At 37.5% G+C, this 24,038-nt stretch overlaps 1 protein-coding gene across 1 annotated transcript in view; it reads right to left on the bottom strand.

The window, feature by feature from the left end:
- The window catches only part of PRELID2 (PRELI domain containing 2), a 39,199-nt gene extending 24,716 nt beyond the window's left edge, over nt 1-14,483 (bottom strand). Inside the window, exons 1-2 of the mRNA XM_015818666.1 lie at nt 14,316-14,483; nt 474-531 (exon numbers count right to left, since the gene is read on the bottom strand). Of these exons, the coding sequence (XP_015674152.1) occupies nt 474-531; nt 14,316-14,390 (133 nt within the window). The 5' untranslated portion in view covers nt 14,391-14,483. The remainder of the gene's footprint in view (nt 1-473; nt 532-14,315) is intronic.
- Between the last annotated feature and the right edge of the window lie 9,555 nt (nt 14,484-24,038).

Genomic DNA, 24,038 nt, shown 5'->3' with positions numbered 1-24,038 from the left:
GATTTACTAAACTCTAAGTAAAGCTTTTACTTCTCAGGTGTGTGTGTTTATAGAGGTGTATGTAGGGCTATCTGAAGATCAGCTCAGGGCACAGGTAGAAACTTCTAGGAAGAGTCCATTGGAGTTGGGTGGCTTATAATTCAAATAAATGCAGGTAAATAAATAAACATTCTTCTGATAACATGGTCTCATGCCCTAAAGGGCTTTATAGATTAATATTAGCACTTGAATGAGAATTGCAATGAACTGAGAGCCAAAGAAGCATACAGAAAATTGACCTAATATTTTCACAATGCCCAAGTCTAATCAGTATTCCTGCTGCTGTATTTTGGACTACTTGGAAGTTTTCAGATCATTCACAAGGGCAGCTCAATATACAACATATTGCAGTAATTTAAACAATAATTTTCTAGAGCACAGATTACAGAATCAAGGCTAAGTATGGCAGAGCTGCACATTTTTAAAATGCTTACCTGTCTTCTCTTCTATTGTTTTTACAGCAATAACATTTTTCTCCATGGGACTGGGATACTAGAGAAAAATGCAAAGTGTAGACATCAGAAATTATTATGCAATAGAAAAAAAAATCCCCAAACTACTTACCAAACCTATAAATTTTTAATTAATTAATTAACAATTAATCAGTGGAATGGCTTGCCTCCAGAAGTTGTGGGTGCTCCAACACTGGAGGTTTTTAAGAAGAGATTGGACAAAAACATTTGTGTGAACTGATTATAAGGTCTCCTGCTTTAGCAGGGGTTTGGACTGGAAGACTTCCAAGTTCCTTTCCAACTCTATTATTCTGTTAAACACTTTTTTTTTATTTCTCAACAGTTGGACAAGGAATCTTAATTTATGCCAATAAATTTGCTGTGACTGTTGATTAATTAAGAAATATATATGGGAACCAAAATCAAGAAAAACACCAAAATGTTCTGACTCAGTTACAGTGGGAGACTTGACTGAACAGATTGGAAATGGATTGTCATGGAGAAAATCTATCTATGTGGTCACTAGGAGTTGAAAAGGACTTGATGGCACATATCAATCAATCTGTTCTGAATTTTAACTGTTTCAAATGTTAAAAAAACCATTTTGAGTAAGATATTGCTATTTGGGTTCATTCAGAGAGCCTTTCTGAGCTCAAGGCTTCCAAAGTTGCCAAAATAAATCATTTCAAACAACACAATTTAAACTCAAAGTATTACACGCCACGCTACAATACTTTTTATTAGTGAATTTTAGTAATTAGCTGCATGGCAGTGCAATCCAATATTCATATACAGTACAGGTAGGTCTCAACCTATGATGACAATTGAGCCCAAAATTTCTGTTGCTAAATGAGACATGTGTCAAATGAATTTTGCCTCATTTTACAATCTTTCATGCCACAGCTATTAAGTGAATCACTGCAGTTTTTAAATTAATGATACCGTTGTTAAGTGAATCTGGCTTCCCTATTGACTTTGCTTGTAGGAAGGTTGCAAAGGGGATCACATGACCCTGGGACACTGCAACCGTCATAAATGTGAGTCAGTTGTCAAGCGTCTGAATTTTGATCACGTGACCATGGGGATGCTGAAATGATTGTTAAGTGTGAAAAATAATCTTAAGTCACTTTTTTCAGTCTGTTGTTAACTTTGAACAATCACTAAACGAACTGTTGTAATTTGAGGACCACCTGTACTCAGAAGAACCACATAGGTCAATACAGCTTACTTATTTAAAGTGAATACAAAAGTCTTCCCAACAAAAAAATTGGGTAGGATGAGGTAATGCGCTATATTAAGATGATATGAGAAGGCTTGGTATGGATGCAGCAGAAATTTCTTCATCAATACCACACCCAAAAGAGCTTAAAAATGGATAAAGGGTGGAGAGTGCACACTATCATTGCCCCTACTTTGCCTATCTACCATGTTCAGCTGTACAAATATTTCCAAAGCATGCTACACTTGGGGTTTCAAATCAAACAGGCAGCTGTACTTGAATTCTAGCAAACAAAAGGGTAATTTTTTAGCCCTCTGTCTAAATATATGGAGGCTAGAGAAAACAGGAGGATGGATCCCCAAGGCCCTTCTTTTGCTCATTTTTAAATCCTTGTGTGTTTAGGTGAATGCTTTAAAACTGGAATATTTTGATTTTTTTTTTTATTCTGATCTATTCTCTGAAAATGCTGACCTGGGTTCCATCCTCGAAATTCTGCCCTAGCAATGCTAACACTTCAAATTATCATTATATAATAATAATAATAATAATAATAATAATAATAATAATAATAATAATAATAATAATAGTTGGAAGGGACCTTGGAGGTCATCTAGTCCAACCTCCTACTCAAGGCAGGAAACCCTATACCATTTCAGAGAAATGGCTGTCCAGTCTCTTCTTAAAAACTTCCAGTGTTGGAGCAATCACCGCTTCTGTAGGCAGGTTGTTCCACTGGTTAATTGTTCTGTCAGGAAGTTTCTCCTTAGTTCTAGGTTGCTTCTCTCCTTGATTGGTTTCCATCCGTTGCTTCTTGTCCTGCCTTCAAGTGTTTTGGAGAATAGCATGACTCCCTCTTCTTTGTGGCAACCCCTGAGATATTGGAATACTGCTATCATGTCCCCCCTCTTCAGTAAACTATACATACCCAATTCCAGCAATCGTTCTTTGTATGTTTTAGCCTCCAGTCCTCTAATCATCTTTGTTGCTCTTCTCTGTACTCTTTCTAGAGTCTCAACATCTTTTTTACATCGTGGTGACCAAAACTGGATGCAGTATTCCAAGTGTGGCCTTACCAAGGTATTGTAAAGTGGTATTAATACTTCACATGATCTTGATTCTATCCCCATTAATGCAGCCTAGCACTGTGTTGGCTTTTTTGGCAGCTGCAGCACACTGCTGGCTCATATTTAAGTGATTGTCCACTAGGATTCCGAGATCCCTCTCACAGTTACTATTACTGAGCAAGGTACCACCTATACTATACCTGAACATTTGGTTTTTCTTGCCTAAATGTAGAATCTTACTTTTTTCACCATTGAATTTCATTTTATTAGATAGCGTCCAGTGTTCAAGTCTGTCCAGATCCTCCTGTATCTTAAGCCTGTCTTCTGGAGTGTTGGCTATTCTTGCCAGTTTGGTGTCGATGAATTCCCCATCTATTCTGTCCAAATCATTGATGAAAGTGTTGAAGAGCCCTGGGGCACCCCACTACACACTTCCCTCCATGTAGATGCAGTTCCATTGAGGACCACACGCTGAGTACAGCCGGTCAGCCAGCTACGAATCCATCTGGTGGTGATGCTGTCTAACCCACATTTTTCTTATCAAGTAATAGGTTTTGATCTACTTTATCAAATGCCTTAGTGAAGTCCAAGTAAATTATATCCACAGCATTCCTCTGGTCCACTAATTTTGTCACTTGGTCAAAGAATGCAATAAGATTTGTCTGGCATGATGTTTTTGACAAACCCATGTTGGCTTTTAGTAACGACTTTGTTTGCCTCTAGGTGTTCCTGATTCGTTGTTTATCTTTTCCAGAATCTTTCCAGTATTGAGGTCAAGCTGATAGGTCTGTAATTTCATGGATCTATATTTTTCCCTTTTTTGAAGATAGGAACTACATCAGCTCTTTTCCAGTCCTCTGGTAGTTCCCCAGTGCTCCAGGATCTTTGAAAGATATTTTTCAGTGGTTCTGAGATCACATATGCCAGTTCCTTGAGAACCTTGGGGTGTAATCCATCTGTCCTGGTGATTTGAACTCGTCTAGGCTGGACAGGTGCTCACTTATCATTTTCTTGCCTATCTTGTGTTTCTAATCTGTTTTTTATGGTACTGTTTTTGATAGGTTGGACTGATTTTTCCTTTGTGTAAAGACAGATGCAAAAAATGAGTTAAATAGTTCTGCTTTCTCCCTGTTGCTTGTCACCTTCTTGCAATTTTCCCCCACTAATGGACTAATCATTTCCTTAACTTTTTTCTTGTTTTTTACATGTTGAAAAAAGCTTTTTTTTATTTTTGACTTTGGTCGCAAGCTTTAGTTCATTTTGAGCATTAGCTTTCCTCACTTCATCTTTGCAGGCTTGGGCTATTGCTGGTATTTTGCCTTAGTTATGTGCCCTTCTTTCCACTTTTTATACTTGTCCTTTTTATCTTTCAATTTATCAGAGAGTTCTTTATACAGCCATGCTGGTTTCTTTTGAGAGCTGTTATTTTTCTTCTTTGTTGGTATTATGCTAGACTGGGATTTTATTATCTCACTTTTCAAAATTTCCCAAGCCTCTTGAGTTGTTTTCCCTTGGAGGATTCTCATCCATGGAATCCTTCCCAAGCTCTAAGTTTATTGAAATTAGCTCTCTTAAAGTCCAAGACTCTAGTTTGACTGTGTTCTACTGCTTGTGCTTCCATAATGTTGAATTCCAATATTGCATGATCACTTCCCCCCAAGGTTCCTGTGGCTTCAATACCTTCTATCATTTCATCTCTGTTAGTGAGAATTAGATCCAATATGGCTAATCCCCTAGTTCCCTTCTCTACTTTTGGGGAGACAAAGTTGTCTGCTAGGTTAGTCAGGAATCTGTTTGATCTTCCACTTGGTGCAGAGTTTGTCTCCCAGTTGATGTCAGGGTAAAGTCCCATATTATTATAGTGATATGCTTCCTACATACCTTAGTTAGCTGACTAGCAAAAGGTTCATCTATTTCCTCTGTTTGGTTGGGTGGCCTATAATATACACCGATGGCAATGTCATTTTCCCCTTTATATTGACCCAAATGCATTCAAGACAGTTTTCATCATTGTTGTGCTATTTCTGTAGAGATGTAGTTATTTCTTATATAGAGAGCAACTCCACCACCTCTTTTATTTGGTCTGTTTCTTTTAAATAATTTAAATCCCTCTAGCTGTGTGTTCCATGTGGGTTTCATCCCACGTTTCCGTAATGACAACAATATCACATCTGCCCTTATTAACCTGAATTTCTAGTTCACCTTGTTTACTGTTCATACCCTGTGCATTGGTGTATAGACATTTGAGTCCTTTATGACTGACCCTGTTTACTTTCTACACAACCTGTGTGATGCCTGAGTTCCCCTATTTTCTTACCACCTGTTTGGTCAGTGCACTTTGTGTGGCACTCGCTATTAAAAGCTTGATTTTGCTTGACAAGGTGATATTCTTGTCCACACACACATCTATGTTACATGCACTGATAACCTATAATTTTTAGATTGCCAGGGACAAGGATGTTCTGTATCAATTAACTCACTGTACCCGTTTAGTTTAAATATTCCTCCAGAAAATCTGTGAATTTATTGCCAAGTAACTCAGTCCCTTTCTGAGCAACCATCTCTTTATATCATGGGGTAATATGTGTGGTTTAATATCTTTTCCCCATATTTCTGTATCTTTTGCGATTTATTCCTTCCTTTGGTCTAACTGCTGGGCTAGATGAGGGTGGGACTGCAAACTGACTAGCAGAGAACAAATCTTTCAAAAACTGTTGTTGTATAATATATGCAACAACACATTCTCCACATCTTACACATGCTCATGAGTTCAAACTGGTTTCATACCCCCAACTTCAATGAAGTGATAATTTAGAGTTAGAAATGTGCTTTCCTACAAACAAATTAGCACTTGGGAAAGGATGTTAAAGATTTGATTGTGGACAGCTTGAAACTACAGAGCAGAGCTAATGAAAATGTGCAAGGAAGTGATTATTTAATTATGAGGGAAAGTGTTAAAATATATGTCAAAAGTATTAATTGATGTCAGTGTTGTTCTGGCTTCATGTGAAAGTATGAATCCATAGGTTGCTGACAGCTCATTACAGTGAATAGTGCTAATGAAAAGCCAAATATGGGAGAAAATCATACAACATTCTGAATGAAAGCAATCCAGCGGGGAAATATTTTTGGAGATGAATGGATGGATGGAAATAAGATTATAGTAAAAGTGATTGTGCCATTCAGAGAACTAAGAATAAAATAGAACAACGACAGGTAAGTTTCATGTATTTTGAATACATGGTTTAAATATAAGTATAGTCATATATACACATGGTAAAAAATTGAATATAAATCTTAAAAAATTAGATTTGTTCATGAGAAAATTGTTCATTGAAAAGAATTAGTGAAGGTTATAAAGTGAAGCAAGATCCTGATTGTGGGACAGATCATTATTCTAGTGTTAAGAGTGGGAAAGGAGGAAGTAAAAGAAAAAAGGATGAAAGTAGAATGAAACTGCTGACAGGGATAGTATGAGTTCTGAATGAAAAAGTGTTAGAAGATATATTAGAATGAACAGAAAGTAGATCTAAGAAAGATGATGTGAAAAACTGGAACAAAGTAAAAAAAAAAAATACATTACAGAGTGCCATTCAGGTATTCAGTCTAAACTAAGTGTGAAAAAGCATGGCTGCCGGACTGATGAAGTGAAATTGTGGTGGGTGAGAAAAAAAACCACATATAAGATTTCTGCAAAATAATGAGAGAAATGTATTGTGTACTGCAAGGTGCACAGAAAGAAACAATAGTTGCAAAGCATGTTGTCAAAAAGAGCTAAAATTAAAAGAGAGAGAAAATGCAAACAATTCATTATTTTAATGAAATAAAAATTGTTTTGGAAGTAAGCAAAGAGGGCTAGAGTCCTGCAGAGTGGTTGGAAATAAAAACAAAAGTAATGAAATGATTTGTGATGAAATTTCAGTGAGAATGCTGGAAGGAGCCTTTTAAAAATCCGTATGAGGATGATAGTTATGTAGTGTTACAAAGAGCAGAAGTAAAATAATTGTTGTAAAATTAATGTCTAAGAAAAAAAATGATGAAAAGGGTGTCATAAATGCTATGACAATGTTAAAAATAGTAATGCTGTAGCTATAGGTAGTATAACCGTGCCTGAAATAGCATTACTACTGTTAGTCTGTATTATATACTGACCTGTCTAAATCTTTATAGCATAATTACTAGTTTACAAAATAACACTTCCTAGATTTTTTTAAAAAAAATTCACGATAAAAGTGCTGACCCAGTCTCAGACATGATCCCTCAAGACAAAATGGCCTTGGGTCTATAAGCCAAATAATTTTAGCAAAGCACTTCCTTTGGCTCTGAAGAAGGCTGTAGTTCCCCATTCAGATGTGATTTACAATTTCATGGGCCTCCTGAGCAACTGCTGGAGGAACAGATAGCTCCTGTGACCAAGAGGACTTCTGCAATTACATCCTATGTATCATTTGCAGCGATTCCTGCTCAATCCTTTATGTCCTAGTCACCTCCCATTTGGATAATCATTAATGCATTCTAAATGGAGCTGCTTTTGGAAAGCATTCAGAAGCTGTCACAAAAACTGGTGGCTTGGACAGCAACAAGTTTCTGGATACCCTCAAGTGACCCGGCCTACTGCATCAAGAGCAAAATTGTCCGCCACTTGGCTTCCAAGTGCAAGGTGCTGGTTTTCTGGTCCAAATTAAGGGCTGTCTTCTCCCCCAATCATCTGCCCATCCAAACTGATCAAACAGGGTCAATTCTCCCCTGGTAAATATCTGACAGGATCTTGGAAATGCGCATTTTTTTTATTGCTGCCTTCACCTTGGGAAAAGCCCTATGGAGATGCAGTCTACCTTTCCCCCCTCTGGGTTGATTGAGAGAAATGAAGATCTGGCTTTCACATTTGGGGAAGGCCATCTTTGAATGTTGGGATGCAGAAACAGACACATTGTGGTTTTTTGTTTCCTTTTTTTATTTCCTCATGATACTGTTGAGATTGTTTTTGGTAAGTTTTTTTATTTTTATTGAAGGCTCTTTTCCTATGTTTCTGGTTGTTAGTTGCTCAGAGCCTTGGAAAGAGAAAAAGAGAGGGGGGGGGGGAAGGGAATATTTCAGCACCATTTTTAAATAGATTCTTTGCCTGACATTTTGGAAGCTTGTTTCCTCATTCTGCTATCTCTGCAGTGGGAATATTCTTTATGGGAATATTCCAAAAATAGGTTATGACCAAATCCTTGCAGCTACCCAATTTTTCAAGATGATTGTCCTTCAAAGAGTATAACATCCTTGCTATTTTCATCATTCTGCCAAAAAAATATTTTAAATAGAGTAGTTGCACACAACGATACTTTTCCCTACAGTAGCATATTGTCCATTTCTTTTCTAAATCTAATCTCCAATCAGTTAAAATTACTGTATGTTGCCTTTGAAACCTGAATTTAGATTTTAATTATGCTACTTTTGAATCCCAAATTCAAGTCAGATCTTAATGATTCATACATGTCCAGTTACTATTCCCTCGAATCTTAACTATTCTTTTTAAGTTAAATACTTTCTGAGCTCAGAAATTAGTATAATGCAACTATTGTAATCAATGCATTTTTAAAAAATAAATGAAACGATATCTTACTTCAGTAAACTAGTGCACAAATGTACAAACATACCAGTAGATGGTAGAACACATTCAAGCAACTATATAAGGGGGGGAAACAAGGAACCAATCAAAATGGAACTATGAATGGTAAAACTACACTTAAGGTTGTAGCAATAAATGGAATATACCATAATGGTAAAATTAAGATATATGTGTATATATTAGTAATCACAAATGCTATGAAAAGTAAATTTTCAGAATAAAATAGTAACTATAACATACATTCCTATCGGTATTGCAGGGAAGTTTCAACGGAAGAAGAGGGTGTTAAGCATTCCTTTATGGCAATTAAATCAGGCATTTCTATTCTGCTTATTTCTTTCAAATAGCAGGTTACAGTGTAATTACATAATCAATGAAACTTACAATCTATAAGATCCATTCATGCGAAACAAAAAAGTCATTTGCATAAATCTTCCACTAAACAGCAGATTCCATTACCGACGCATATTAAAACATAAGTAACTTAAATTTTGTATGCCATTCCAGAGAGATGAGTTGAGATATTTTAATTAGCAGTTATAGTATATTGTAACTTTGACATAAACCAGATCTATGTCATGAAAAACCCAACTGCTTTCTATTACAGCTTATTACCTCAAATAATAGGTAAGAAAATGAACAAAATTACATACAAGTCAAATTTCACAAGAAATGTGCAAAGGAAATTTCTTCCAAAATCAGGTAGATTTTTGCTTTGCATTGCACATTAATGTCCCTCTGTTATAAGATCTATGTCTTTATGCTGAGGTAAGCTGAACAGGAAAACTGAACAGGAATGTATACTGACTGGTCAAATGGAGAAATTCTCTATAGATTAAGTGTAGAGGGTTCTTTCATATTCTCAGCTTGACTCCTCAGTGAAAAAAAATCTTCAAACAGTAAACAGAATCACAAGACAGATTTTATTCAAAAAGTTCAATGGAATAGAAAGTGAGATGCAACCTCTGCAAAACATCCTAGAAATTTGTAAAAAAAAATATTGACAGGAATTTATGTGGCATTTATTAAGTTTATTAAGAATTTAAAATAATTAATATAAGTATGGCTTTTTCTCAGAACATGCTTAAACCCAGTCCCAAACTGAAAGAAAGGGAAGCAAAACAGACTAGAATTAAGTGATTCTCATTGCCAGTCCATAAAAACACACCTCACGCTCATTCTAATTTTCTCATATCAGAAAGCCAAAGAATATAAAACTAAGCTTGGAAAACCAAAGTTGTGGGCAGAGATTTTCCTGCATATACTGTACACATGGTGATTCGTATTTGGATTTTTTTTTTTAATTTAAACTGCAGCTTACCCTATTAAAACTACCCTGATTTACATTTATTATCTTCAAGAGTTTCTGGAAAACCTACACGACTGATGTAGTGCTCTTTAAACAACAGTGAAAAGGGGGAAATAATTTTTTTTTGGCTCATGCCTTGCAGGTCCCATTGCCTCCCAGGTGCTCCAGGCAGCACATTATGAAATCAAAAGCTGTTCTTGAAACAAAAGGAGTCCTTTCACTTCTGAAAGACTCATTTGATATCCACAGAAAACTACTTGCTTTAAAAGAGCATCTAAGTCACTTGATTACTTTTAAGGGGATGGTCTCATCCTGTTTGCCACTCATCTAAACCTGTCATCTCAACTATTTTGAATGAGATGTAAACATTTCAAGACTGGGTTAGTTGTAGATTTCTGTAAAATGCAACATCACATTTATATAGAAAAAACTAAATGAAAGCAAGAGGGAACTTCCATTTGTCTAGTGTTACATACAACTAATGGTTTGACAATGTCATAACTGAATAAAAATATATTTATATATAAATATAAAACAGGAGATTAAAATGGAAAAGAAAACGGAAGAGGCATGTAGCATGATGGAATATTTCACTGTTGAAGAGATATTTGTTTTGAAGAGATGAAAATATAGATCAGCAGCCTTAATGGAAACCTTTAACAGTGCACAAGGTTAATATTTTCTAAATACACAAACTTCTTTAACTAGATCAGGGCCTTCAAAACAATTTAATGCCATCTTGTGGTCAACTGTGTAAATGAATTCAATAAATAAGAATCAGATCAGATTATTTTTATGCATATATGGAGATAGTGGGAATATTTGGCAGATCTGGGACACACAAATATCATAAACAAATAAAGCAGAGAAGAGAATTACATGATTTCCTGGCTTATCTCAAGACTATTCAGATATGCAGAAGGATATTTTTCCTGAAGGAAAGCACTCCTTCAGAGTAAACTGTTGACTGCCACAGTATCCCTTTTAAACAACCATCATCCACCGTGCTTCATTTCAGGCAACAAAAGTGACTTTTGTCAAAAGCAAGTAACAATTAAGGCACACTGCCCCAGTTCAATGCTTTGTGCAGGTGGAATATGCTTTCATGAGATAGATTAGATTAGATTAGATTAGATTAGATTAGATTAGATTAGATTAGATTAGATTAGATACAGAGAGAGGGGTACTCTTCGATTCACAACCATTTTTAATGACTGTTCAAAGTTATGACAGCATTGAAAAAGACCCAGATTTTGGACGGATTCTGTAAGTTAGCCATTTGAGTTTTGCCCATTTTGCCCAGTTAAAGTCATCATTTCAGAGATATTTGCTTACCAGATTCTTCAATGGCTTCAACAATGGCAGAGCTTCTAAAGCACTGGGAGAGTTCTTAAAAATTCAGGGAGATACTCAGAAATGTATGTGCCTAGAACACAGCCCATGTTGAACTGTATTATATAATCAAACATCAGCAGTTGACCACGGGAAATGCTTTATGACATTCTGTTTTAGTAGTATATAGATATATATGTTTCATATACTTAAATATAGACAATGAAAAACCAGGGAAAGGGGGAGAGAGAAAAAGATTTAGTTATGACAGAGGTCCCCAACTTTTGGGCACCAGGGACTGGTTATGTGGAGAGGTTTTTCCATGGACCGAAGGGGATGTGGTTTTGTGTGCTGCCTGCATCCTGTGGATGAGGTTTTCCTTGTTTGTGCGGACCGGTTGCTGGCATGCCGCGGCATGCCCAATACTGTCCACAGACCAGGGGTTGGGGACCCCTGAGCTAGGAGACTAAAATGAGATATTGGAGAGCAGATGATGGACTTTTCAAAAAATGAAAAATATGACCAAAACTAACAACAATGAGTTGAACAATGCCTAAAAGGAAGATGGAGGAATTAATAAGACACACAAGGCAAAATTACATTAAATCACTGGATGTGATTCTATTGTGTGTGTTAGAGTATGAGACAGTAAGAAGATTGTATTTTTAAATGAATGTAATTCAAAATAAAGTGTGCAGTGAGATTACACTGTTAGAAACACCTGTAGATATCTATTTTCTTACAATAAAAATCAAACAATAGAAACTAAAGAGAGTTCACATGTATAGGGCTACCTGTGAAGTTGAATTAAATTACAAAGCTCCATAAAATTGAAGGTGCCTTGTTGTTTAAAAATTACCTATTCTTTTATTCAACTTGAATAGAACAGAAATAGTTTTGAACTAGGTCATTTGATCTTAGTATGATGAGTAGATATCAGTCAGGCAAGTAGTAATTATTTCTTTTACTTCAGTTTCATTTCTAAAAATTCACAGCTAGAGGGCAATAAAGTCAGCATATTATGCAATCTATATAATTAAACAACTTGTGCATCCCTATTCATATAAAGACAAAGGAAAACAAGAATGTCCAATATCAGAAATTCACACATTAGGAAGAAATGAATGTCACTCTTTAAAAATGTCCCTTTTAAAACTGTAATCCGAAGCACAATAAATGCAAAAAGGAAGTGCCGTTTTCTAAAGATGCTTTTCAGTTCAAAAAATTGTTAGAACTTATTTATACGTCTATATACAATATCTGGTTATGCTGAATATATTGGAGTTTCCAGACACAATGTTTTCAAAAGTCTTCTCAAACAGAATTATGTTCAGATGACTATGACTACATTGGTTATCCTCTCCTTACAGTTTTTCCATCAATATGAAAAATCCAAGGATTTAATTATTTATGTACTCCCATCTCACTCTGCAGTTTATAAATTTAAGGAAAAAAGCAGAAGCACAGCACACATCATGACTAGCTAAAAGGACAGTGAAAAATTCCAGAAGCCAATTTTAACTAAAAGTCTAATGATAAACTCAACTCAAGCATTATGAAAAGTACTTAAAATGATATTCAATAAGGGATGCACTACATAGTTTCAATACTGTTGTACGTTTTAATTTCTGCTCCAGTCATCAGTGCGTACTGTGTTAGCTTGACCAGCTGTCTATAAGGAATATAAATCCTTCCATTCCCCACTATCCAGTCAGAGCTGAAGAAGCTTCTTGGAAGCGAAATGTCTTCAAAGAAAGAAAAACAAGAAAATCCAGTTGCCTCCTGAAAAAGCACCTTTGGGACTTAACAAATAGGGATATAATTCTCCAGAAAAAGAGAAAGAAAAAAAAATACTTGGGTTCCATGTAGGGAAGAATTTCTCTATCTGAATCTTCCTCAATCTGGTTTAACAGTTTTTAAATTACCGTATCTGTGCTATTGTCTATGTTTCTCCCACAATGTTCCAATGTTCTAAGAAACTCAAAACATTACACAGCAACTTTCTGTAAGCCGTATCTGGCCACTGCATGTGAACAAATCAGGACAAACTCCAAAATAAATGCAATATGCAGGATTAACATTTATCCTCTTTCATGAACTAACATTTTCTAGAGTTATTGCTTACAGCTTACGTAATAACCAAGGCCACAAATGGATTTTAACAGTTCTCTAATTTTCCATCACTGCAACCAAACCTGGAACATTGGGGCCAATTTAGGTTTTTGTGTTTTGTAAATTTAACTATTGTTAATCAATGTTTTGTGGGCCTCTCCCTTAAATAGAATTTAGGAAAGGAAATCCCTGCAAAATATAGAAAACTAGTATAATGCTAATCTTACCCGAATTAAAATAGATATCATCTGGCTTCTGTCTAATTTCAAATTTTTTGATTTTGACTTTTAAAATTAATTATTCCTCTCATTTTTGAGAGATAGCCTTCTCTAAATTAGTTCACCTATGTTGGGGTCTATGGCTGGATGAGAATACAGTAACAATGGAAACTATTCTATGTACATCATTTTAATATGGTTGTAGCCAATAGAGTCTGACATGCATGAGCAACACAGCGTTTATGCACCAGCTTTGATTTAAATGCGATAAAACTAAACCATCTTTGGGAATTATCCAAGGCAGAAAAATGTATAAAGAACGAAGCACACAGAGCCACTTGGTAATGCAAAACACGCATAAAACAAAGAGCATCCCGCCATCAGGAATCGCCGAGGAAGAAAAAAGCACGCAAACTCACACAAAAGTTCGCGAGCACTTTCTTTCCGCCCCCCCCCCCCCCAAACCCTCAAAGGCAAAGAAGCAACAAGGCTGACCGCATTTGATGCGATAGCTGACAGGGAAGCAGAGAGCCGCGATCCAAAGAGGTAAAAACAGAAAAAGGCGGCGGATACACTCGACGAGGACGTTTACAAGCTGGTTTCGCCGCAGTCAAAGGGCTGCGCACACAAGGGCTTTGGAGCAAACCGACTTAAAAACAAGAAGGACGTTTGACTGCGCCGCCGCCGCCATTTTTCCCAGCTCCAACAGCTGAGCTGTATATACTTTCGGGCGGGCGACGGCTCTGAGCGGCTTTTCTTTCGAGTGCAACGCAAAAGCAGCATCCCCCCCGCCCCCCCAGCGATTCGGCAGCGGACGTGCCGCTGCAAGCGTCGGGCCTTTTACGAGCAGGGCGAGTAACGGAGACGGGGAACCGGGGACTTGGCCGCGCTCGCGCCAAGCTGCAGAGAACCAGGGCTCGGGGAGGAGCGCACCGTCGCGCTCCCCGCTTTACCTTGCGGAGATAGCTGGCCACCACCTGCTCGAAAGGATATTTATAAACTCTCTGGGCCTCCACGGTCACCCCCATGCTGGGCGCGGAGCCACCACAGGCCCCTTCCTGCGAACTCGGGCCAAACTCGGGCGGCGTTGTCAGGCAGGCCAGCCGCCTAGCTAAGGGCCCCTTTCCTGCGCCAGGCTCCGGCCCTCCCCTGCTGCACTACGTATAAAACTTTTATGACGGGCTGTGGCATTGCTTGCAGAACCAACACCGTCCTAGGTCACAATGTAAACCCAGGGCCAAACCGCGGAGGGGGAAAAGGGGAGTAGGTCAGAGCTCGCTCGGCAAGGGAGCACCGGAACGCCCTTTCCAAAAACGGCGCGTTCTCTCGGCGCCCCGAAGGGTGGCTCGGACTTCGCCGGCCGCGGCCTCAAAAAAAAGGAAGCGAGGGCGGCGCGGATTATTATCCAGCCCGCGGTGCTAAACCGCACTCTCGACTCCCGTGTCTTTTGTTAACGTAGAAATGCTGCCTTTAGAGGAAAAAAAAAAGGATTGATGTAACGCTTTACAGGGAAGAACCCGCTCAGAATCCAATTAAGGCAGCGGCTTTTCCCACGTGCCTCTCGCCACACCTTCTCGTCCTCCTCCCCCTCTCTCCGAATACGGGTCAAAGTTTGCGCGGCTACTTCTGGGTTTTCAACTAAAAGAGGCGATTCCCTCCGGGTTAGTCCCTCAAGTTTAAGTGCTGTAAAAGGAAACGGGTCGTTGCAGATAGCCCTAGTACAGGGGTAGGCAACCTTGGCTCTTTTATGACTCGTGGACTTCAACTCCCAGAATTCCTGAGCCAGCACAGCTGGAGTTGAAGTCCACGAGTCATAAAAGAGCCAAGGTTGCCTACCCCTGCCCTAGTAGCATCATCGTCGTGGGGAAACCACGGCGGGCAGCAGCACATTCCCTTCCAGAGTGGTCAGGCATTCGGAGTGGTCGAACGACCCACATTCGAAGGTGATTCGACGCCTGCCGGCAACTCTACAGAAGTATTTCGTGGACTCGTGCGGGTCCTGCTGCTCGTTTCCCAGAGCAGGGATTTCACGGAGGTGCCGGCAGATGCTATGTGGGCGGCACAGGCTCCGAATAATATTTTCTGCATCGAATCCGGATGAAGTAATTTCAGATGATCAACTAAATCAGAGGTAGTCAACCTTGGCTCTTTTATGACTCGTGGACTTCAACTCCTAGAAAGGAATTCTGGGAGTTGAAGTCCACGAGTCATTAAAGAGCCAAGGTTGACTACCCCTGAACTAAATCTTCTGGGAAGATTTACTTAGCTGCGAATAAGTATTTTGTGGCTGAAAATTACCACACACTATTTTAAAAAAAAAAAGATCTCAGGCAACAGTAGAGCCTAGCATAGATCTGAATGTCTGGCTTTTGTTTTTTTTTAAATCCTGGTGTCAAATTAGCCCAAGAATTGATGTTAAACCATTTTCCTGTTGCCCCTAACGCCCACCACTACCTGGGTGGTTATTTGCTTCCAAACAGCATTGAAGTTCAGTTTGCCTGTACCAGCTGGGAAGCCCTTATTTGAAATGAAATATATATGAAATAAAAATGCTTAAGTTATAGATTATAAAACAAGTGGCACAGCATGCAACCTTCTGGTAATTGTGCTACTGAATGTTGGAAGCAAACCACCAAGAAAAAAGTGCAGTTTCTCTTTTCTGATGGGAATTGTGCGTAAACTGATCCAACCCAGATGCACCCCAAATCCCATTAATACCGTTCTAACTCATTTTGGTACAGGTCCTGCCCTTCCTACAAATCTTAATAGATCAGAAGTAACATCACATAAATACAACACTGAAATATTTAACACTGCTATTCTGAAGTAAATATGATTGAGAGTGCAAAGTTTTACTGTCACAGAAGTGGAGAAAATTGACATCAAAGGGGGTTGGTACAGTAAAGAACAGTTGCCTACAACAAGAGATACTAACAATTACCACAAGGATCCATAACCTCAGGACACCTGCCAAGAAGGTCCCTTTCCACATCTTTGCACATCTTGTAGCGGAGTCACTTTGGATATTGACTTATAACTACAATTGATTGTTATAGGTGAAGTGGGGTGAAACTTTCAGACACCAACCCATTCAACAGTTTATTCTGGGAAAATTAGAGCAATGAGTATGTAAACAACTTTTTAGAGAAACGGGTATAACACTGCAAGATTTCACTGCAAAAATTTGAACAACCACTGGGTGGCACAAAGGGTTGTTTCTCCTATATGTTTGCTGCCACCTAGTGGTTTTCCATCCCACATTTGGAAGTCTTAAACAAGGATTCAAAAGCTAGTATTAAAAACCCAACATACCATATGTGCTGTGTGTCTTGCTAACTACTGGTAAGAGTAGCTTCTATATTATCAGGCACTGAATTCAGCTGTGGAATTAATGAATCCTAGTAGAGAAGAAAAAAAATTGCAGTGCCTCAAACCTTTCTGTGAATGGAAATTTGGCAGTTCTAGCAATCCATATCTCCATATCTTACTGCATGGATAAATATGTATTGGCTTCAAAGCACCACAGTCATTACTAATCACTCCTATTTTATTTATAATACTTTTGTAGTGGCCTTTTTTATTTAGCAAAAGCTATCCCTAGGCAACTTGTAAGCAAAAGTCTTGTTGCACAAAACTTTTAAAAAACCACTGTAATAGGAAATATTAATAGGAGTGAAAATTAATTTAGTTAAAAGAAAATTGGAGAATTCAGTCAGTTACACACATTTAAAAAGAGTCAAATAGGGAGTCATGCTTTCATCTCATAGGAAGTCGTTGCTCAAGGAACAAATCAACTCAAGAAAATCTTGTGTCACTTGTACTCATCAACATCATTGATCTTATTGGAAGCATGTAAGCAAAGCTGATTTTTAGAGACAAGACAGCCATCAAAAGCTTCCATTAACAATGTTCAGAGATAAATATTGTTGCTTTTGTAGTCCAACTGCACACAAGGGGAAGATATTAGTAGGCTCGGGGGAGTCATAAGATCTTCAGGGAAATTACAGAGAAAACAAAGATTTAAGGAGGCAATTCCTCCCTCACCAGGAAACCAACCTGCTGAAGATTCATCATGTTCAGTGGCCCTAGAATGATGAATGTCTACTACATGTGTGGAGGGAGAAAATTAAGGAACCGAGAGAACCGGAAAGATATATCCCCAAAGAGAGATACCAGGTTATTACCCTCAAAAGTTGCATACCATATTCAAACTTGTACTCAGTTACAGGCTATTTGAAGTGTTTGAGAATTTAGCTTAGTCTCCATTGAAGCAGTGTTATCCTAGTTCTGCTTTCACTGTTCATTTCTAACACCTTGGTTAATAGAAATTACCTATTTTCAGTGTAATTATAGCACTTGGGCTGACACTATACGTGATATGAAAAGGTAAAGGCTTGCCCTGTCCAATTGTGACCAACTAAAGGGGGTATGTGTGTGCTCATCTCCAAAGACATTTCTGTGGTCATGTGGCCAGCATGACTATATGCTGAGGCACACTAAAATGGTACCTATTTATTCACATTCGCATGCTTTCACATTGCTAGGTTGGCAGGAATGAGAGCTCACCCCATCACACAATGCCTGAGTCTTGAACTCCAGGCTGTCTGATAAGCTCACATCTTTAATATTTGAGTCATCACACCCTCCATATGTGATATAGAGGCACTCAATTTAGGCATGTTTAGATTTTTAAAAATGGCTGCAGTCTTAACTGAAGAATTGGAAAACTAAATAGGGTACTGGTCCATTTCGCAAACTGGTATCAGGGTACTACAAGTGATAGGCTGTAGATCCCATTGATGCTCCAGCCAATCCTGGAGGCCACTGATACTGCCCAAGAGAAAAGGGATAGAGGCACAGGTGGCCACTGAGAGAAGCTAAAATTGTGTGATTGGAATCCCACTCTTTTTACATACATGTCATATAGCCCATGTACAAAAGGGATGGTCGCTTTGAATAACTGCAGCTGTCATCACAACCCTGTAGAAGCCCCTACAGAGGGGTCCTTGCCTCCTTATATTATTCTGATATTTTTGGCAAATGAGATTCCACGGGGAAACTACATTTTTGTATATAGCACTTCAGTCCTCTGCCTTTTGTTTATGTTGCTGGAACAGCTGGAACTGAAAGACAGGAATAGCACTTTACTAGGTACTTAACATTCCAATCAAGTATTTCCCTTTATTTTAAATTGCTGATGTAATTACAGTATACAAAGATAGGTTGAAACAATTTATTCGTATTTTATATATACAAATAATAAAGGGACGTGTGCACTTCCCTGTCTTGATGTACATTTTTGATTAACATAATTTATTTTTTTAATTCTGCAACTATTTGAAATAAATGGGATCATGAAATGATAAGATAATAAAAGGGAAGTTATAAATCATCCAAATAAATAACATTATTTATTTGTTATTAAAGCAATGTCTTTTTTTACTTTACCCTGCAACAAATTGTTAAGTTTATAAGATAAAAGAAAAAGTTAAAAACTAGCTATGGCTTTTAAATAAGGTAGACAAATAGTAAATACAGAAAATGCAAAGAATTTTAGTCATATTCATACAGCTTGTACATTAATTATTTTTGTCATAAATGACATTCAGAGTGTTAAATTACCGCACCACATAGAACAACAGAACAGAACAGAACAGAATAGAATAGAATAGAATAGAATGGGATCTTGGAGGTCTTCTAGTCCAGCCCCCTGCTCGAGCAGGAGAACCTATATCATTTCAGACAAGTGATTGTCTAGTCTCTTCTTAAAAATCTCCAATGATTTCTGATAAATACATTCAACAAGGAAATTTTCAAATAATATATGACTAATATATGGAAGAATACAATTATAGAAAGGAATCTGCTTGACAGCAAATAACATTATCTCTGAATGAGAAGTTAGTTAGGAACACCCAAATGTAGTGTATAAATGGGAATCCATGAATGAACATATTCCTTTGGAGGAAAAAATGTGCATTGTTCTTGAATATATATACTGAAAAATCCCATGTAAATATATGGAAGCCATGTTAATGCCTTTGTGCTTCTATCAACCTTTAGAATCACAGCCAAGCAACCTGATAACAATACTGATAATTTTGAAATTTTCTTCCTGTTACATCTAAACAATTCCATTATACCATTTTGATTAATACTATATACTTCATAATCCTATTTGAATGGTTAGAATACAGTGTGATCGATACTTAATTTTTTCTGAGACTCAGAGTACATGTAACAGTAATAAATCTGTGACTTCAAAAGCAAAATCTGCCTTTAGAATCAGGCTGCTTGGGAGTTCATGGCCACCAAGATAACAAAGACCTGATCCAATTTATAAAGGGTCCAGTTCACAACAGAGATCACGTTTTTCTCTCAGGACAGTGGTATCAGGATCTTAGAGTTGGGGTGTTAATATCAGTCCCTTCCCATGGACAGATTAGTCTGGAGTTCTCTGCACCCCACCATCACTACCACATATACACTGTAGTGAGGTAAATCCCATGATCCCATTTGATCAGCCCCCCCCCAAAAAAAAACTCCAATGCACAGTTCAGTCAATGCTTCTGTCATGGCTTGGAATGAGAATACAAGTACTCTAGATCAGAGAGATCATGCCTGTGCAAACACTCTGCATTTGTGGATCCCATGGGGTCTCCTGGTTTACCAATAAATTTGGGGAAATGAAGTGACACATGAGATGCCTAGAGTTCCACTGGAGAAAGAAGAGGCCAATCAGATGCAGCAAGAGCCTTTATTAGCATTTACAGCTAATGGTTCATAGATAAATTAAATTGCATATAACTCATACTTTAAATGTAAGTAGTGGCTTGTATACTTTGAATGAGACTGTAGGTTTAAGGGGCGATATGAAATTATACATACACATATACATATGAAGTTATACATATACATATACTGTGTTTCCCCCAAAATAAGACCAGTTCTTATATTACGTTTTGCTCCAAAAGACGCATTATCACTTATTTTTCAGTTAGATCTTATTTTCAGGGAAATACTGTACTAAATGCATCCATCTAGCTGACAATTTTAACGGGGGCTTACTTTTGGGGTAGAGCTTATGTTACAAGTGTCCTGAAAAATCGTGCTAGGGCTTATTTTCTGGTTGGGTCTTGTGTGTGTGTGTGTGTGTGTATATATATATAATAACCTAATTGAAAGAAATAAGCAGAAAATATCAAACCCCCTCCCTGAAGTAACTTTCTTATATTGCTGGCCATGTCCTTTATGGGTTCCCAACTACAGGGAAAAGACAAAGTCTCAAACCTTGGTTTTTTTACTGCCCTAGTCTATTCAACCTGTAGCACAATATCTCAATAATTTACTTGTCATTCTTTTTTACCCAAATTTTCAATACAGTATAGTTTTTTCTTTGTAATTTTTTCAAAGGTAGCCTTTACTGTCCCCACCCTAACTCGCCCCCCAAATTACCCCTTTTACATAGGCAACTTTAATAAAGAAAGAATCATAAAGATGTTCAGTTTTTGACTAGAGAAAGGGATATGTTAACAGATTCCACGTAAGTGCTTCCAAAGTGCTCTTTTAAATGGGGTCCATTTAAAAGATTTTTTCATGGATTCCCACAGAAATTCACAGAGGATTGTTTTTATATCCTTAGTAGTAAGGGAAGCTGATATACTTAAACAATTCAAAAGTAAAATATAACTAGAGGGTAAAGCCAAGGAATTTTCAAGTAAAATCCTTCCTTTTACATATATTCCCTGTGTTCATTATCATTCAAAGCAGTTTCTCTGTTATTTTTTTTAAAGCCAAAAATGGCTTATTGTGATTATATATTTAAAGATCAGTTGGATTTTTCTGAATGAGACACCTACTGGCACATCCAAGCTGGTCCTAGTTGCACGACAGTATTAAAGTGAATAATTCAGCTATTTTAAAAAAAAAGCCATGTAATGTATATATCTCAACTCTAAATTACCTACTTTTGCAACTTCAGGAGATGAAATGTATAAGGAATCTTTTAGTTCACATCAAGTCTTTAGATCTTGTATTCTAGCAAAGCCAGAATAGAAAATAAAATGAAACTTATGGCATCAAAAAGAAAAAAGAAAACCCCAACCCACATTTGCTTATTTATGTGCTGGACTATACAGCAATTTGTATTTAAAGAGGAAAGGATAATTTGGAAAGCAAGTGAGCACACATACCCCTTGTCTCCACCTTTGTAAAGAAGCTTACGTTGCAGCAGTGAGATTCAAGGAGGTGCCAAGAGGTGCTTCATGTACATCACTGCTCTGAATTACCTTTTCCCTTTCAAATCCAAATCATTGTGCAGTCCTGCTTATTAGGAATAGTTCTGGTGCTCCCCACAGTAACATGTTAAATATTTAACACTGCTTCTTCGTCTGAACTAATCAGAACTCATGTTTTAGAAATTACAGGGGGGAATTCTTTTTTAAAGAACACAAGTGCCATTTGTTAACAGCAAATCCTGGGAGAGGCGAAGCTTCCCATTAACATCAATTATATTTCCCTCTGAAGAAAGGGATAAGCATATTTTTCCCAAGTGTTCTAGTATGTTGACTGTTGTTGACTTCCCCTTTTCGGCCAGTAATGTATAGAAATAAGTGCAACCTAAAACAAGTAACAGAAGTAAAATGGTTCTCTACGTAAGGTACATTAAAAAAAAATCCATTTGAAATGATACAGACTTGAAAGAAAAGGGATGAACCAATGGAGGAATAAATGTACAACTAATTGCAAAATGGGTTGCAAAGTGAAATTGCTCATGAAAGTTAAATATAGTAAGATATTTAGTCAGTCAGCTAAAAGTGTAAAATAGTATGTGACAACTTATTTTATGCACTAGGAATCTTCTGATAGAAGCCATACCTAAACTTGGATTTAAATAAAGCTTCTATATCTGCAATGCAAAGTTTGCACAATCTCTGGAATGCAGTCAAGAATTAGAATTTTTTTAAAATCCCTTATAGTGCTAGTCTGGATTTTTTCAGATAATTTTAAGAATGGATACTTTTTTTTTTCATCTAGTCACATCCAATTCTCAGAGACTACCTGGACAAGTCCCTGCACTGTTCTTGGCAAAGTTTTTTATTCCCAGAAGTGGTTTGCCATTGCTTCCTTACCAAGGCGCCTTAGATGAAGTGACTGACCCAAGATCACCCAGCTGCATTGTGCCATAGGCAGGACTAGAACTCACAGTCTCCTGGTTTCCATCTTGATGCCTTAACCACTACACCAAACTGGGTCTCATTTTCATCTTAGCAAGCCCCAAAACAATAACTTTTGTTTTGCCAAAGGATGCAAGAAATTATAAATACTTAAGGAATCCTGGAAACTGTAATTTACATATAGTTTGGATCAGGGCTTTTTTTCCCTCATAGAACGCCCAGAACAGAGTTCCGGCACCTTTTTTGGATAGAACCTTATAGGGTAGGCAAGGCGGGTTATATAAAGTGTGTGAGTTCTGGCACCTTTTTTTTTTTTTTTTTACAAAAAAAGCACTGGTTTGGATAACCTCAAGAGCTTCCAAATGGCTAATTTCCTGAAAGGTAGACATGCAGCTTTAAAAAAAAACCAAAACAGGTAGTTCTCAATTTACAACCACAATTCAATCCAAAATTTATGTTGCTAAGTAAGACATTTGCTAAGTGAGTTTTGCCCCATTTTATGACTTTTTTGCCACGTTTGTTAAGTGAATCACTACGGTTGTTAAGTGAATCTAATTTCCCCATTGACTTGGCTTGTCAGAAGGTCACAAAAGGGAATCACTGGAACACCAACTATCATAAATGTGAGTGAGTTGTCAAGCATCAGAATGTAAATCACATGGCCATGGGGGTGTAAAAAATGGTCACAAGCCACTTTTTTCAGTGCCGTTGTAACTTTGAAGAGTCGCTAAGCGAACTGTTGTAAGTTGAGGACTACCTGAACTTACTTATTTGTTTTTATTAGATTTATTAAGGTTGCCTGATTCCAAAAATACATTTTAATCCATTATCACCATCGGAGGAAGCGATAATTAAGAAAAGACTGGACCGTGCGGAAATGGACAGACTCACATTGAGAATCGAAGAAAAAGAAGATACAGAATACTTTCAAACATGGAACTTGTTTTATCAATGGTTGGAAAAACAAGATAGAGAGTAAGAACTTAACTTTTATGACTAAGAAAAAATTAACCCAGACAAGCACTAATGAATTGTAATGACAGAAAATTAATAAAATACTTTAAAAAAAAACAGAACCATTATTTATGACACTTGTTTTCTTCTCATGTTTTGGGACTCCTGGTTGTACCAAAACAAGAGTTCCATTTTGTTCTTCTGTTACATTGAAGTCTGAGCTGGGCCCGTTCTTTTAAAAATTAAGACAATAGGAACTTCGAACATGAACTGGGCCAAAGTTAGGTCTTTTTATGTAACATTTATATTATTGTAAGAGTGCGCCTTTACTTTCACTCACTGGGATCAGGAAAAGCTGTCTTGAAACATGTGGCAGCTCTTTTAATTCAGTGGAAAGCCTGGCAATCGATAAGACTCTCTTTAACAACCAGGCCATAAAAAGATAGCTTCCTAGCTAAAGAAGATGGATGGGCGTAGACTATTTGATGGGGTCTGTTCTATTCAAAAGAAAGCAAGTCAAGAAAAATTAAACAACAGACAGAGTCA

The sequence above is a fragment of the Protobothrops mucrosquamatus genome, unplaced genomic scaffold, assembly GCF_001527695.2.
Source record: "Protobothrops mucrosquamatus isolate PMUCROS unplaced genomic scaffold, P.Mucros_1.0 scaffold777, whole genome shotgun sequence".
Lineage (NCBI taxonomy): Eukaryota > Metazoa > Chordata > Lepidosauria > Squamata > Viperidae > Protobothrops > Protobothrops mucrosquamatus.
Note: the sequence above shows the minus strand (reverse complement) of the source record. Positions and strands in the feature narration are given on the sequence as shown.